The following is a 16,810-nucleotide window of genomic DNA, read 5'->3' on the forward strand; positions in this document are numbered from 1 at the left end:
CTGTAGAGTGACCACATGTCAACAGCATTATTATAGTAGGTTACATTGTAGGGGTGTGATGTATATCACCAGTACAGAGGTGTCAGCAGGGGCCGGTGGGTGCATCTCACCACTGAACACAGACTTTTGCGCAGAACTGTAGAAAGGCTTTACTGTGCATGTATGAACGTGTGGAGACATGACAAGAAGAAATGAGAGGAGAGCCAGACAGACTAGACAAAAGAAATAAATCTGAGAAAGACTGAAAAAAAGAAGCAGAAATAAAAGAGACTTCGAGACTTCGAGTTCTTGATTACACACAGAAAATGCATCTCATAAGTTTAGTGAGTGTTCTGTCATTTAGCGCCACAGCAGTTCACACATCTAAACTCAGCAGCATTCAGATTTTGTGCCACCTCACAGCGGTAAACAATTAATGTCAGGCCTGGATGCTGTAAAGGGTAAACTCCAGAACCGAGTGCTAAAGGGGAACAACCATTCTCCGTCTCTTTGTGACAATAAAATTGAGGCTCTATAAATAAAAGTCTTTGTGGAGGATTTAATTGTTGAAGAAAACACAGAAATCCTGATTACAGAGCAGTTGTGTAGAGCTGATTTGTTCATCTCCAATTATCTGTCAACATTATCAACCAACATTAGAGAGTTCTTGCGTCCCCGACGCTTGAAAAAAAAAATCTGACATTGTGACAGGTGTAGATTTAATTTCTTCAAAGAAAACAAACGTATTTAAATTACTTTATTGATTTATTAATTGCATAAGTGTACAAAAAAGACATCTTTTCAGGGAAGGTGGAGAGCTGCAGAGGGCATTATCGCTTTGAGAAAACCAGACGTTTCCTTGCAGCACAACATTTCCCCAGAATTAACTGCAGGTTTCCATTAAAAATCCTTTTTTGGTAAAAACAATGATGAGTTCTTATATGACTGTGTTGAAGTTTCAAAACATGCAGCGAGATTCTTGCTTTATACTGTATATGCACATTTGTAAATGTATAAGTGACAGAATAATATTTAAAGACTGTTGTCATTTCTTTAGCAGGGTTCAGTTGTGTAGAAAACATAGCAGCTGTTTGAGGGTTTTTTCTTTATAACTTCAAAATGATAAATGGTAAATGGCCTGCATTTGTATAGCGCTTTTCTAGTCCTTAAGGACCCCAAAGCGCTTTACACTACATTCAGTCATTCACCCATTCACACACACATTCACACACTGGCGATAGCAAGCTACATGGAAAATGGAAACAGTCTTAACACATCACTTCTAGTCCAACTCTTTCTTCTAGCATTGCCACAGTCAAAAGGCAATTTAAAAGTCATATATTAAATCTATATAGGCATTTTCTAGATGTTTTTTTTATTTATTTTTGCTGGTTTTCACTTCAGTTAAAACAGGAAGGTACCCGAATAGAACACAGTAATAATATCTCCAGAAACCAGCTGGCAGGCAAACAGTGGTGTTATCCTACATGTTCCCTCTGACATCAGTCGGGAGTAATGAAGACTAAGTTCAGGAGTGAAAGTGGCCTCTGGACCGAAGGCTTCAACATTTAAAAATCAACTAGAAAGACACGACGCTAATACTTTTGGCTCTTCTTTGAATGTAACACTAAAAATGAGGAAAATGTGGGAGCATTCTTGTTTTTTTGTTGAGACGTGTGTGTGCAAGTGGAGAGGGTTGGCACAGAGTTTCATTCACAGCAGGATCAGGTCTGATGCTGACAGCCTCATGCGTTGGAGTCGTCGTCGGTTACGCTGGGGTTCGGAGAATTGGAGATCTCTTTGAAGAGTTCGTCGTCTTTCAGCATGCTCTGGTAAACGAGAGAAAAGCATTAAGTTTACTATCAGAAGCCATGGAAACAATAATCAGTGAGTAATATGTTCCTGGTTCTCACCGTCAGATTCTGAATGCCCTCAGAGAAAGCACCAATCTGTCTCACGGTTCCCTCAGAGTCCTCCATCTGTGAACAGAAAGTAATAGAGCACAAATTTAATATGACTTTTTTTTTTATTTTAAATTAAGCAAACCATTAATGAAGGCTGAAGAATATGCTCACCTGTTCTAGCCGGTCGAGGTCATCTTCATAGATCTGGAGCTCGAAGCCTTTTTGGAAGCTCTGACCCTTTGGCATCTCCACGTCCATCGGACACACATACTCCTCGTTCTCTTCCTGCTTTTTCTTCCTCAGAGTGCCAAAATTACCGAATGATAGTTTCTTTGGCTGGTGTGAACCAGAGAGAGAGGACAGGTAAGTACTACATACATTCGCACAGGAACGCACACATACCAACCTCTGATTTAGAAAAAACACAAAAAGGTCATCATATTTGATCAGTGAGCTTTTGAGACCTCTGCATCATCAGTGTCATTTTTCCTCCTGGAATAAATTGCACAATAAAATTTTAAGTAATATGTTGCACAAAAATGCCAGATGGAGCAAAAAGGTTGCAGTTAGCAGGAGGCAGTTAGGCTCATAGTTGTTGAGTCGGAGGACTTGAATAGCTCTCTTGATGCTGAGGTGATGCAGAACGCTGCCCACCTTCAGGGAAAGCAGGTCATCCTGTTGGACAAAAAAAGATATCAGTGATTTGCTCTAAGATTGATTAACTGTGATTGTTATCCTTAAAAACACAAGACATCAGAGCTTAAAGAGGATCAGAGAGCCAGTGCTGAAATACAAATACCTGAGAGGGTGAATCTGGGATTAGAGAGGAAACTTTATTTTTATCATGCCAGGTCACTTCTGACTGATACATCAGAGCTAACTCATGCTGCACATCTTACCTGTTCCTGTGAAACATTGTTTGAAATAACAGATCAGAGCTTTCTAAGAGCAGAGCATACCAACCAATCAGTTCTCTGGGAGAATAATTAAAATAGATGCCATGAAGTTCAGTTAACACACTGTAAAGGGGGTCTTACTGCCTTTCCCAGAGCACTGAGGCGCTATTTGCTGTAAATGTTCTTTACTTAAGGCCAAGGTTATGGAAGCTCCTCAAACTTCTGAGAAAATAACTGAAAATTGAGAAACTAACTTGAAATTTGAAGTTGTTAACTTGAATTTTTGACTTACCAATGGCAAAGATTACGCTTTTTTCAACACCAGGATTAAAGAGTAAGACTAAAAATGTGCCATAAGAAGAGGGTACATTTAAGAATGAGTATTAAAGCTTACTTACCTTGAGGGAGTACCATGAGGGCCAAGTGAGAAAATGCACAAAGCAAACATTTTTACTTTGCGTCTGCACTGTTCTTTTCAGAAGTTGACTACATTTTGTATTGACATTTTTCCTTTTCAAGCTTTTAATTATTCGGCTGTTAAATGTTGTGAAACGAGCTGTTGTTTGTGAACGTAAGGAGGGTTTAGTCCGCTGTGAGGCAAAACAGAAGAGTTGGAAGAGAAATTCTCTTGGTCTTTTTTTCCATAACGTGATGTGAAAAGAAATGTATGTATGCAAAGAAGTATTGTTGCTATTGACCTCTCCATCCACTGGTGTAAGTGCTCAGAGTCTATGTAAAATAAATTAGACTTCTTTAATCCTCCTAATAAAAACATATTCCTGGTTTATTAAACTTGCTTTGTAGTGAGGCTTCCATCACCACTGGAGCTCTGTGCAGTAACACTAACATGAGGTGACACTAGAGTCATCAGCCCAGCTTATCCACAGGGTCTGTGAGGGGAGTGAATGTCTCCTATCGGCACTCACCACAGTCATGTAGTGCAGCATGCGACCGTCCACTCTTCCCTCATCAAACTGGGTCTTATACTGAGGTAGGCCGATGTCATCCAGCCATCCTGAGAAGAGGCAGAGAGAATTACATGAATTATTAACTCGAGTAGAACATCAAGTAAAACATCACAATCATAAAAAACAGCCAGCCGACTCATATCTTCGACTAGCAGCTGGTACTTACTTGTCACCCAGTTGTAGTCCAGCTTTCCCTTATTGTCCTGCTCCTCTGAGCCGAGGGCCTGAAGAGCCAGCTGGAGCTTCTTTCTGTGCAGCGGGTGTTTGATGCCCAGCTCCTAAACATCCACAAGTTTGGATTAAACATACAACATTCCCCAGTTACTACACAGGAAGTTCAGGGCAGGAATACTTTGCTTTTCTTCCAGTGTTGGTAAACTTATTAAATTCTTCTGCTTCATCGCACCCTCTCCAGGTCCAGCTGCGAGGCCTGTAGCAGCGTCTGTCCAGAGGAGATCCACACGCAAGCCACCACAGAGACTGATTCTTTTAGTATTTTAACATCGTCGGTTACGCTGATATATGTATATATGTATATATATACATATATATATATATATACATATACATATATATATATATACGTATATACGTATATATATATACATATACGTATATATATATATATATATATATATATATATATATATATATATATATATATATATATATACGTATATATATATATATATATACGTATATATATATATATACGTATATATATATATATATATATATATATATATACGTATATATATATATATATATATATATATATATATATATATATATATATATATATATATATATATATATATATATATATATATATATATATATATATATATATATATATATATATATATATATATATATATATATATACTTCACCCGTTGCCTACTGGTGGTGGTCAGAGGGCCTGGTGGCGCCAGTGTCTGGCAGCCTCGCCTCTGTCAGTGCGCCCCAGGGTGGCTGTGGCTACAATGTAGCTTGCCATCACCAGTGTGTGAATGTGTGTGTGAATGGGTGGATGACTGGACATGTAAAGCGCTTTGGAGTCCTTAGGGACTAGTAAAGCGCTATATAAATACAGGCCATTTACCATTTACCATATATAATATATATATGCCCATTTGGGGTCATGTGTGACTTGCCGTCCCTTTTTAACGTGTGTGCTATGTCGATTTGTTCTTAAACGGTTCCCCGCAGCGCTTGTCCTGTCTCACGGGCAATCATACAGTTTTATCGTTTTTAATAAGGTAAAGTTTTTAATTGTTTTTAGGTGCCGCTGTTACACTGTTACTTTTATTTTGTATTCAAAATTAAACTCTTTTTAACTGACCGTGCACCTACGGCTCTGTCCTATTTTAAATAGGTACCTACCACGGGTCACAAACAGCTTAAAATGCATTATTTTAGCACATCATTCATGTCAGTTTTTAAATATGAATCAAATATTATGTAAATTTGTCAAAATACTTACATTTTTAGATTGTAAGTCTGAGATTTCCCTGCACGGACATCACCATGTCTTGAACTTTCTTGTACCGCAGCTGTGACTGTTTCAGTTCTTCAATTTTACGATCCTGCAAAGGAAAAGGTAAAGAAAAAGAAATAAGGTCAGTTTTTCCCCCCCCCCCAGAGCAGCTTTGGGTAGCTGGGATGTGATACAAGGTGAATCCTAGCTGGTCAGATGTACCTTTTCTTCATTTGCTGCCATCAAAGACTCCACTGCCTTCTTCATCCTCTGGACTTCCACATCTAGAGAGGAGAGAAAAAGATTACGGAAAGAGTTCCTGGTGTGAAGTCTACGGGTGTTAAAATGTGAGGATATGTAAAATTTAACATACAGGATGCAACATTACAGGCTGTCAGTCCAGCAACATCACGGCCACACTGCTTTTTAGAAACCAAACGTACACACAGTGTTGGTGTGAGCGGGTGTTTTACATGTTAACCTTTGCTCAAACATTTCCACTTTTCAACACACTGACACACACTCTGTTAGCGGTCCCTTTCAGTACTTGTGTATTTTGGCATACCTCAGCCTTTTCTACCAGTTTCCCTTCTTTCTTCACAGCCACCCTTTCACCTAGAACATTTCTGATACTTCAGAAAACAGATGGATGAACAGAACTTTTTTTGTCCTCCACTTGTTCAGTTTCCTCATTTTTCTTTTTAAGTTCACACTGCAAATTATGCTTATATCTCTCAAACTCTTATTGTTGGCAGTGAAACAAAAGGCCAAAACTTTGAAATAAATCTACTCAAGGATGACTACAAAGAAAATCCTTCTTCTGGAGTGAACCTGATAGAAAAGCTGCAGAATGACCTCAAGAAACTCATTCATACTGAAACATTTTGAGAATCTGGCTGAGCAGAAGCAGTCCTAAGGATAAACTGTCAAAAAACCCCATGCCTGTTAAACATTACACTGGTCTGGTCTACAGCTACAAATGTTTATTCAAGGTTACTTCTACCCAAGAAAAGTTTGACTAGTTATTAAACTCGGGGGCCTCGCTTATTTTTCCTCACCTGCACTGTAAATGTTTAAAAGGTATGCTCAAGACATGAAGGAAGCTTGTGTTTTTGCTTTAGTCAATAGGATTCTTAAAATGGACACTTGTAATTTGTACTTCAATATAGAGAATCATGGAGAGTGCGTGTGCTGTGCATGAAAAATGAAACTGTTCTATACAGATGAATGTAGAGTATAGTATATATAACTGATGGGAAAGTGGACATTTATTAAGACAGCTGTACATGAAAGATACTGAAAAGCACAACAGCAGGACAGGTTAGCAGGGTGCGCACACACGCACACACAGGTTGCTGGTGAAGAGAGGTAGGTGATTAACGTTGGAAGACATGAGTCAGAAGGTGGAGTAAGCAGTCTGAATGGTCACAACAAACAGTTCATTCTTCATTCCTGCTAAAAACACAAGGCAAACTGTTCTTGTTGCTGTTGTAGCCGGGCATTAAAAACTCAGTGACAAGATTCGTGCCAAAGTTGAGATGTGGCGCGCTGTGGTCGGGTACTAGCACTGGAACTGGTTATAATGGACAAGCAGAGTTCAGATGGCTCATGCTCGTTCATGCAAATAGGGGTGGAGGTGAGTGCAATAATAAAATCACAGACATAAAAAAAACCCTTACGTTTTTCTTTCAGCCTCTTTCTAAGAGTTTCATCTGGATGAGAGACTAAACAGGACAAGAAATTATAAAGTAAAAACTTGCTCCAAATAAACATCAGGAATGCTGATCTTCAGCGAGGCGTGTGATCTGTCTGGTTTCCCCACCTCTGTCTGTGGGCTCTGCACCGTTCAAGCCGATGGCCTTGAAGCCCGTCTCGTCCTGCAGTCTCCTCATCTCTCCGTCTTTGCCCTCCAGCTGCCGCCTCAGTATGGCTAGCTCCTCCTGTTCACCAACGGACAACAGTGAGAAGATTTTGCCACCTCCCCCACTCCCAGTCCAAACAAACCACAATACAGGGGTTCACAGAGGATGACATGGCACACAGGCTGCAGGAGGGTAACGAGTATGAGGAGGGTGATAAGCACTGATCTCTGGAAGTGTTTGGATATTATTAAATATGCAAGCCATTTCCAAAAAGAAAACACCAACATGTTTAAATGACCAAAGCAGGAGTCAAGCACAGAGACATATCTTGTACATGTTATAATAGAGTGGATTAAAAAAAAAAGAAAAAGGAAATGAGTGGGACAATTGTAGAGAGGGACAGGAAAGAAGAACTCTGCCAACTCTCAACAAAAGCCCAGAATTAAAGCATACTTGTGGTTTAAAAATTAGCATTTGCTAAAATTGGTGCCTAGTAAATGCAGACTTAAGGAAGTGGTGTTTCTGATTGCACTTGACTTAACCATGCATTATAGCAAAATGCAGTGATGCGTGGTTAAGTAAATTATTTGCAAAAATACATACATTTTTGAGCGTGAAAACAGAATCTAACCAGATTTAATCGTTTTATGCCTCAAAAATTAAAAAGAAGAAGAAGAAGAGGTGCCAAAGGGAGAGGTCAAAAAACCATACTTATACAGTAAGCACAACAGTCATCCTGGGAAAAGCCGACCTTCATCGCCTGGAGTTTGTGCTCTTTCCTCTGTTTCTCATACTGCATCTGGCCCATTTTGATTTTCAGGCTAGAAAGCTTGGCCATTAGTGACTAGCAGTAAAGAGACAAACCACGGAAAGAAGAAGAAAACAGAAATGGGAAGGAGAGAAGATAAAAAGAGATCAAGAAATGTTGAATATCTAAATTTCCAGGAAAATGACCACTAAAGCAGATTAAAAGTAGGCACCGCAACAAACAACAAAACCCCCAAACAACACGCAGTTACTACATGCAGTTCAAGAAGCATAAGATAGAAAACATCCAAAGCAATCATCTGGAAAATTCTAGTAAGCAGAGTCACTCCTTCACCTTTTCTAACTTCAGCATATAATAGGGTGGTGGCAGTCTGATAGTCAGCTGGCCTTCACCTAGTTTAGTTTAGCTTTTTGTGTTCTTGGTTAACTTCTCTTTTCAAACTGTAAAACAAACAATTTTCTTGTCTGTGTTGTAACAATTAAGGGTCCATTTGATATTTGAACTTGTTTCATTTTGCAACCAAAACCTAAATTCATGGCATTCAAACAGCCACGAGAATCTCTGAATGAGAAGGAAAAAAATCCTAAAAAACATGAAGAAATCTCAGATGTTGTTAATGGAATTGGATTAAGAAGCAAAAGGGTGACAAACTCTTTGTGACCAGGAGAGAGGAAAAAAAACATGGTGGTTAGTTCAAGTTCAGAAGCAAGATTGTCCAGCTGCAGAGGTTCACCAGTGATCTTGTGAACAGCAGCTAATACTTTTTCCCTCCCTTCTCAGCTCATCCTTAAGATTTTCAATGATCTCTCTTTTCATTTTTAGATGTTCATAAAGTTCATCTATGAGATCTTGTTTATGAACAAGTTTGAAATTCTGCTTTTTGACTTCTTCTTCCAGCCAAAATATTTGCAGTGTCAGACTTCCTGTCGTCTTTGCTTGATACTCAAGATTTTGTAAACGTTTCTTGAGATTTGTGTTCTCTGCTTTTAACTTGTTTATCTCAGCAGCAATGCTGCTGTTCTCCTTAATGAAAACATTCTTGGCAAATGCTTTCGCTTTCGTCCGTCTTGCGCCAGTCCACGAATTTCACCTCTAGCGGCACAATACGAACGCCCCCGGCCGTCCCTCTTAATCATGGCCCCAGTTCAGAGAGAAAACCCACAAAATAGAACCGGAGTCCTATTCCATTATTCCTAGACAACTGAGCAGCAATGCTGCTGTTCTGCTCAAGGAGAGATTCTGCCTTTTCCTGAAAGTCACGGTGCATCCTCTGAATGGTTTTAACCTGTTCCTGCATTTTAGCCTCCAGAGATTCCACCTGTGACTGCTTTTCATCCAGTGCATGTCTCACCCGACGCTGAAGAATACATATTTCTTTTTTCAGCTCAACTGTCAGTTCCGTCTTGCGAACTATTTCCCTATATTGTTTTTCTATTATCGCTTCTTTTTTTATTGTTTTATGATGAGCTTCTTCTACTTGGTACTCAAGACATTCTAAAGCTTTCTTTAGACTTGCGTTCTCCTTCCTTTATTCATCTCTCTCACTTTCAATCTGGGCCAACTGAGTAGCAATGCTCAATTGTGTTCTCTTTCTGTAGTTCATTCCTGCTCAAGGAGAAATGTTTCCTTTTCCTGAACGTCTAGGTGCATTGTCTGAATGGTTTTAATCTCTGCGCGCAAATTCTCATTCTCTGCCACAATCAGATCTTTGATGTCATCTGACTGTTGAGTCATTCTTTTAAACTCTTCCATCTTTTCGTCAAATTTTCTCATCAATCTTCTCATGCACATCTACTAGCCAAACCTGACAGGCAATAATGAGGAGCATATTTTTAACAAATGCACTCAAAGCTTGAAAGCTTCAACTCAACATCTGAGTAGTGATTGGTTATGATGATGCTCAGGGGCGCGACTCATCTTAGATCGACAATACAGCCAAACTCATTGGAAAGAGCTTTTGACACCATCTACAAGCCCTATTTTCTACTCTGTTTTAACACTGATCAAACTCTGCGACAATATAACACTAAGACTTGTCAAGAAAAACGTCTTGATGCATTCTCAATCATCCAGGAAAGTAAACGCTACGTCCAGATGAACAGAATCAACTTTTTGGAGTGTAAAGAAAAACATTTAGAAAAAGAACCTCCAATATAGTCAGTAAATGCAAAAGTACATACCTTTATTATATACATAAAAACAATTATAAATATAATTGTAGATGAAAGAATGGGAAAATTTAAAAGTTAGTTGAGTGACTTTGAAAATGTACAGTTCAAACTGAAAATGTACAGTTCTGACACCACCAAGTAACCTATAATTTACCTCTCTCTGAGCCTCTGTTAGTATCTGAAGCTGATGGTCTGGTAGTCTCCTCCTCAAGGCATCTGAAATCCTGCACAACAGCGTTGGTCGCAATGGTTGGCTGTCAGAATCTGATGAGGTACGAGGACTCAATAGGACTTCCTGCACTATATCAGCAGGGGATTTAAACACTGTAGGTGGCTTGGGTGATAAGGACTTCATCTTTAACAAGGCCCTGCTCTTCAGGGGCTTGTCGTAGTGTTTGTCCCACTCGCAAAGATGCTCTACTACCTGCTCCTCCATTCTCTGGCTCACCTTCTCATCCAAAACCTTTATCAAACTCAATCGTTCTTTATGGCATGTTATTTTTAGCTTTCTCTGTTTTAGACTGACCTGAACTTCAGGCCCGCGCACCATACAGTGGAAATGTGTTTTCCTTTTTGCTTTTTCGAATCTTCGGATCATGCGCATGCCAAACCGTTGAGAGGGATTGGTTCAGATCACGGATCAACAGTGTTCCGTTTCACCACCAATTTTCAAACAAGATATTTTTCCTTTTGTTGCAGGGCATGAACCTCTGCACACAAATTCTGATACGCTGCCTGCTTTCTTTTTTCAGCTTAGATTCAAGAAGCGCCAGCTTATCAGGGAGCTTTTGTTTGATCTCATCCTAAACTGTCTCCCTTTTAAGCGCTTTCCTTAATGTTTGAATTGTTCTCATGCCAAACTGGATGCATCTGTTTAAGCTCGTCTCTAGAGCGATGGAAATTATTTTTATAATAATTCTTCTTGAGGTTAACGGTGCTCAACTCAAGCTGGAAATCTTAAATTTTCTCTTGAAGCTCCATAGGCTCATATTTGGTGGCGATATTTCTCTCGCCACCGACTCGTACAATCTGAGTGATTCCTCTCAAATCTCTCTGTCAGACAGTGAATTAATTCATGTCTGAATTAATTCCCAGGAATTCATGTTTCCTGAGAGAAACAAGTTAAAGACAGAGAACACAAATCTCCAGAAATGTTTACAAAATCTTGACTATCAAGCAAAGACGGCAGAAAGTCTAACACAACAGATATTTAGGGTGGAAGAAAAAGTCAAAAAGCAGAATTTCAAAATTGTTCATAACCAAGAGAAACCAAATCTCAGGAAATGTTTAGAAAATCTTGATTAATTCATGTCCCAGGAAACATGAATTAAGGATGTTTTATTTATGAATTTCTCTGTCAGAGGCTGTAATGTCAGTGCTTTTTAGTCCTTAAAGTCATTCCAGCTTTTCCTTCACATGGTTCACCAGACTTGCTGACTGATAAAGGTGACTCCCTCTCCCCCTCAAGGCTCAGTGTGTGTGTGTGTCTGTGTGTGTTGATATATTTTACACTTTAGTTTTGTGAAGGATATCTTCCACAACCCCAGTATGAAAAAATGTGACATGACATAAATTAATCTGTAAAACAAAGGTTTATTTGAAGCCATTGAGGTTACAGTGATCCTTAAAATGTACATGTGTTTTGTTCTACATTATGCTGGGCTTACACTGCGATTTTTGGCCCATTTTGAGCCGATTTTTGAGTCGTGCGACCGTTTTGGCGATCGGCCTGATTTTGGCCTTCATCGTGCGTCATGCATCGTATAGTATATGTGGGGTAACGAGACACGATTAACACCTCACGACCAGCTCCCGATCATCAATCGCTTGGTCGTGAGGATTTCAAACCTGTTTGAAATCCTTGCGACCGTCGTGAGGGTGTCACCGCAGTTTGTCACACTGCGCACGCGCAAACACAAATGTCAGCGAAAAAGACAGCGCAGCACGGCAGTGCAGCGTGTGATCTCGACACAAGCGATGGAGGCACAACTTGTAGAACTTTGGAAAGCTCATCCGAGCCTTTTCGATGTGGCCTCACAAAATTATCACGACCACAACAACCGTGAAAATAGTTGGATCTACACTGCTGCTCAATCACAGCTGCCTGATCAATGTTTTTCATTAGCAATTTAGCAAAGTTGATGGTGGTGGTGTGCGTGTCTGTGTGAGTGAGAGACAGAATTTCTGTTATAACTTTCATTTTATGTACGCACAGTGTGAGCACTCAGGTCGCATCAGAGCATCGGGCCGTATAGTGTGAGACCCTGCATCGTGACCTATGAACTTCTAACCCCTGCGAGTCAACCGTACAGTTTGAGCAGGAGCTGAATCGCGCGACTGAAAAAAATCGCACAGCGTCTGCCCAGCATTAGGCAGGTCAGTTCCTTATTAAAGAGGCCAAGGACGTCATGTTTCTATATCATCTCTCCCCTGTTAGACCCTCTTACCCAAAATACACTAGCCAGTTTAATGCTCAATCTTTTTACCAGCTTAAGTAAATTATATTGCACAACTTCCTCACCAATAAAAGAATATTTACAACACGAGTTTGCCTTCCATGTAAGGTCCACTTCGATGGCAGTAATGGAACTTGTAGAAGGGATATCTAATGCTATAGATAATAAGGAATATACTGTTGGTGTTTTTATAGACTTAAAAAAGGCGTTTGATACAATTGATCATTCTATATTAATGAATAAACTAGAGAGATATGGCATAAGAGGGTTAGCATACAAGTGGATGAAAAGTTACCTTTATTATTCTATAATGTAAAATCTAAGCAGTTGAAGGTAACTTGTGGTGTTCCTCAGGGCTCTGTGCTGGGCCCTAAATTATTTATATTATATATAAATGACATATGTAGCATTTCCAAACTGTTAAAATGTGTATTGTTTGCTGACGATACCACTCTGTACTGCTCAGGTAAAAACCTAGAACAGCTTCTGACTACAGCGGAAAAGGAGTTAAATATATTAAAAAACTGGTTTGATGTAAATAAGTTATCATTAAATATAAAGAAAACAAAATTTATTATTTTTGGCACTAGACAAATGAAAAATGTATCTAAAATAAGGGTTAATGGAATTGAAATTGAAAGAGTGTACGAAAATAAATTTCTTGGAGTGATAATTGATGATAAGCTGAGTTATCATCTTAGAATCTACAATTCTAAGATGATCTGTCCCACTGGAGGTCAAACACAGTTCGTCTCATTCACAGGAGGTTCAGGCTGAGTTCTGATCTTTCTTGCTCATATAAACCATGTGAAAACAAAAATGTCAAAAACCATTGCTATTCTCTATAAAACAAAGCATGTCCTGAACAAAAAATCATTATACACACTTTATTGTACTCTGTTGCTTCCATATATGACTTACTAACAGGAGATATGGGGTAATGCATATAAAATGAACACTCTTCCTATTTTCAAGTTACAAAAAAGAGCTATAAGAATTATGAACCAATCAAACTATATAGAACCAACTAACATTTTGTTTATTAATCTGAATACCCTGAAATTTTATGATTTAGTTGAATATAAAATGGCACAGATAATGTATAAAGCACAAAATAACTTGCTTTGCCCCAGTACTCAGAAGCTGTTCAAAGTCAGAGAGAGTCAATATGACTTAAGGGGAACAGATTTCTTTAAAAAAAACAAGATAAGGACAAATATAAAGCAGAGATGTGTTTCTGTTAGAGGAGTTAACCTGTGGAATAGTTATGACAGTGATTTAAAAAGGTGTAGTTCAATTTCCTTGTTTAAAAATATGTTTAAAAATAGAGTATTAGAAAAATATATATATCAAGAATGAAAAGAGCAAAAAAACAAAAAAACTCTTGATTCTTTTGCTTTGATGTAGTTACTTATCTAAGGTGGAAAGTTTTTTTTTTCTTGTTTGTTTGTTTGTTTGTTTTGTTTTTGCTTTGTTTTATTATTTGCTTTGAGCCCTGTGTACAGGAGCTGCATGCAAAAAGATCTTTTGTTAAAAGGGGTGGCGTAATAAGCAAATGCTTCAGCCAGTACCTTTTGATTAGCCTTGTCTCATGCTTTCTTGCTTTGTGGTAGATCTTTGTTCTGTCTTCACTGAGATATTTGAATGCTAATCAATCAAATCAAATCAAAATCAAATCAAAATGTGCAAAAGGATCGTGTGTTTTCAGTTTATTTTGGGGATATTGCCCTTAAATTGAACTCATGCTTACAATGACGGGATGTAAGCACAGAATGTTCTGTATGTGTAACTTGGAAAAAAGGGTTTGTAAAGGAGCGCTTGTTGGATTCACTACTTCTGCTCAGAGGTGCTCTTTGGATGGGATACTTTTTTTTTTTAAACAGGTTTTCTTTGTTTTTTTCGGCCCACTGGCCTTCCTCAGGAAGTCAGACGACATCCTTGGAGTTCTCGATTTGTTTTGTTTTGCTTTTTGTTGTTTTTTGTAAATGTGCATATCTTTCTATATAATGTTAAAGGATTAGTTTGGACCTTTAGAAGTCTGGTTCTGTGAAATAGTGCAGTGTCATCACGCATAATTTTAGACTAGTCGCTTGACTGCAGAAACATGACTATGATCTCTTAGAAATTTATAGATATCTAAATTTTGATCATTTGGAGTTAAAGCAGACTTCTAAATATCCAAAGTAACCCTTTGGGTCTTAAAAAAAGATGCTTCACCACCATGTATTAAAACACAAATACACACAAACACAAGCCCCATTTGATTCCTCTTCATTTACCAGGGACACTGTTCTGTACTTCTGCCTGGTTACTGGTTTGGGCTTAGATGCAGCAGGGTATGCATTGCATAATGATGAAGTCTAAATTAACAGTTCATGTGACAGTTCAAGATCCTTCTTCAAATGCCTGTGTAGATGTGTTAAATGTTCAGGATATAGCAGATGTGTTGTAAATGTTCATTTTTATGCAGTCAAATGGAAAAAAGTGGTCAAAATAGTTCATATTTTACTTATCATTGGAAAGAGTTTGTGCAATACTGCAGAATGTTATCTAGCACAATTTTGTAAAATACATATTTTACTGATTTGTTTGTGTTTTATTACTTCCATACAATTGTGTTTTGAGGTATTTTTAGAAAAATGAAAGTATTAATTACATTTGAGCAAACAATGAATATTGTAATGAGTAGTAGTGATAAATACAATGTGTATGTAGGTTAAGTTCATTGCTAATAAAAATGAAGTGTAAGATGTTTAACTACATTGCTGTCTGTATTATTGATGAAGTCCTAAATTATCACCTTTAAAGTGGTTGTGCTAATAACATCATGTGCAGTAAGACAAGCATGGAGAAAAGCTCTGACTGGGAGAGGCTGTGAACAAATGACATAGAATAGAATAATCCTTGAATTGTCCCACAAGGGGAAATTTGGATGTAACAGTAGCAAGAAAGACACATACGAACAAACAGTACACAAGACACAGAACTGAAAAACACACAATTTTTACATATTTACATTAAGAACAATGCTTACCAAAAACAAAGTACTGTACTGTTATTAAATTAAATACAGATAAGAGGCAAACCCAGGTTGTAGTGTGAATCTGAATCAACATTAAGATTTAAGAGATGGCTAGACCGTGGTAGAAAATTGAGAACAGGTCACAGTTTTTTGGCTTTTTTAGGTTGTAATTTGTACTCACGCTGCTGCTTGGCTAAAGTAGCAGCTAACAGAAAAGGAAATGCTGGAAACAGGCTGAAGATGAGTCGGGGAATCTGTCATATAGCAAGAATATGTCTACAATTCTAAGATGATCTGTCCCACTGGAGGTCAAACACAGTTCGTCTCATTCACAGGAGGTTCAGGCTGAGTTCTGATCTTTCTTGCTCAAGCCATTTTTACTCTGTGGTAATCCATCAGTATGGTCTGTGTGGTTGCAGGATTTAGCTGGTGGGCTTAGCGGTTTATATTCACTGTGAGGTATGAATACACATGTGACGTGACACACAGCACAACACATGGCACACTCTGTTAGGTCTGCGCTTCCACAGGCCCCGCTAATTTGGAAACTTATTCTCATTCACGAAAGCAAGGAAACAAAACGGAACCAGGTTTTACTTGCTAGCAAGGGAAGGCTGGTCGGAATCAGGCTCTTGGAGCTCAACGCTCCTCACCTGTCTCCAACCCAACTTCTTCAATAAGCAGCCTTTTATTTCCATGACACAGTTTACAGTGCACACAAGCCCCTCCCATTGTAAAACCCCACTATAGTTCTAAAAGATAAGGCACTATGTGTGTGCACGTGTAAGCACCTGTGTGCATGTGCAAGAATGTGTGTGTGTGTCCTGCTCACCAAAAGGATCATAAAAGCAGGAAGCTTACCACACAAGAAACAGATCTTTCAGATAAGATGTGCCTTTAATAAAAAAAAAAAAACGTCAGCCTCCCCCACCAACAAATTGGCTGGAGAGGTGGTCAGAGACAAAGGAATGTCTTTGATCCTATAGTTTCAACTAAGATTTACAAATTTAAGTAGCACAATGACAACATTTAACAATTTGACTCCAACACAGTCTAAAAGAACTTCATCTGCATCTGACAACAATATCAATATAACTCTTTGGAATTCTGTTTATGATCATCTGGAACTGAGAACATTTCGATACACAGACCATAATGTTCTAGACTTAGAAAAGGATAAAGACCCAGAAAATAATTTCTTCTACAACATCAGCAATAACTGCTGCTACTTCACCGATGAACAGTTTAAACACGAAAATAAATGATCGATAGTCCATTTTAATAGCAGCAGTCTGTATGCCAACT

General features: G+C 38.5%; 2 protein-coding genes across 3 annotated transcripts; both read right to left on the reverse strand.

Moving 5' to 3' along the window:
• Window positions 1-721: 721 nt before the first annotated feature.
• LOC146360533 (liprin-beta-1-like) lies at window positions 722-4,285 on the reverse strand (the record flags this gene model as incomplete). The annotated part of the gene is made up of 7 exons (XM_084922773.1): window positions 722-1,808; window positions 1,893-1,958; window positions 2,055-2,349; window positions 2,380-2,558; window positions 3,706-3,794; window positions 3,914-4,025; window positions 4,154-4,285. Coding segments are annotated over 7 exons (957 nt in total), but the record flags the coding sequence as incomplete, so codon positions are not given.
• Window positions 4,286-5,149: 864 nt separating this feature from the next.
• LOC146360534 (liprin-beta-1-like) lies at window positions 5,150-8,631 on the reverse strand. 2 transcript variants are annotated; one of them, XM_084922778.1, is made up of 5 exons: window positions 7,839-8,622; window positions 7,048-7,165; window positions 6,905-6,949; window positions 5,448-5,509; window positions 5,221-5,334 (listed from the first exon to the last, which is right to left on the reverse strand). In XM_084922778.1, exons 1-5 carry the CDS (start codon window positions 7,923-7,925, stop codon window positions 5,236-5,238), a joined length of 411 nt encoding a protein of 136 aa, XP_084778904.1. In that variant the 5' UTR covers window positions 7,926-8,622; the 3' UTR covers window positions 5,221-5,235. The 2 variants fall into 2 exon arrangements, with proteins under 2 accessions (XP_084778905.1, XP_084778904.1); XM_084922779.1 differs by lacking the exon at window positions 6,905-6,949 and having other exon boundaries at window positions 5,150-5,334; window positions 7,839-8,631.
• Between the last annotated feature and the right edge of the window lie 8,179 nt (window positions 8,632-16,810).

This window comes from Perissodus microlepis, unplaced genomic scaffold (genome assembly GCF_051167445.1).
Source record: "Perissodus microlepis isolate ML-2025 ecotype Zambia unplaced genomic scaffold, ASM5116744v1 scaffold_36, whole genome shotgun sequence".
Lineage (NCBI taxonomy): Eukaryota > Metazoa > Chordata > Actinopteri > Cichliformes > Cichlidae > Perissodus > Perissodus microlepis.

Coding starts and splice junctions, on each gene's coding strand:
- LOC146360534 (XM_084922778.1), bottom strand. CDS start 7,925: ATGGCCAAGCTTTCTAGCCTGAAAATCAAAATGGGCCAGATGCAGTAT. Junction 6,950..7,047: donor TGCAGAGCCCACAGACAGAG/GTGGGGAAACCA, acceptor TGTCCTGTTTAG/TCTCTCATCCAGATGAAACT. Junction 5,335..5,447: donor TGGCAGCAAATGAAGAAAAG/GTACATCTGACC, acceptor TTTCCTTTGCAG/GATCGTAAAATTGAAGAACT.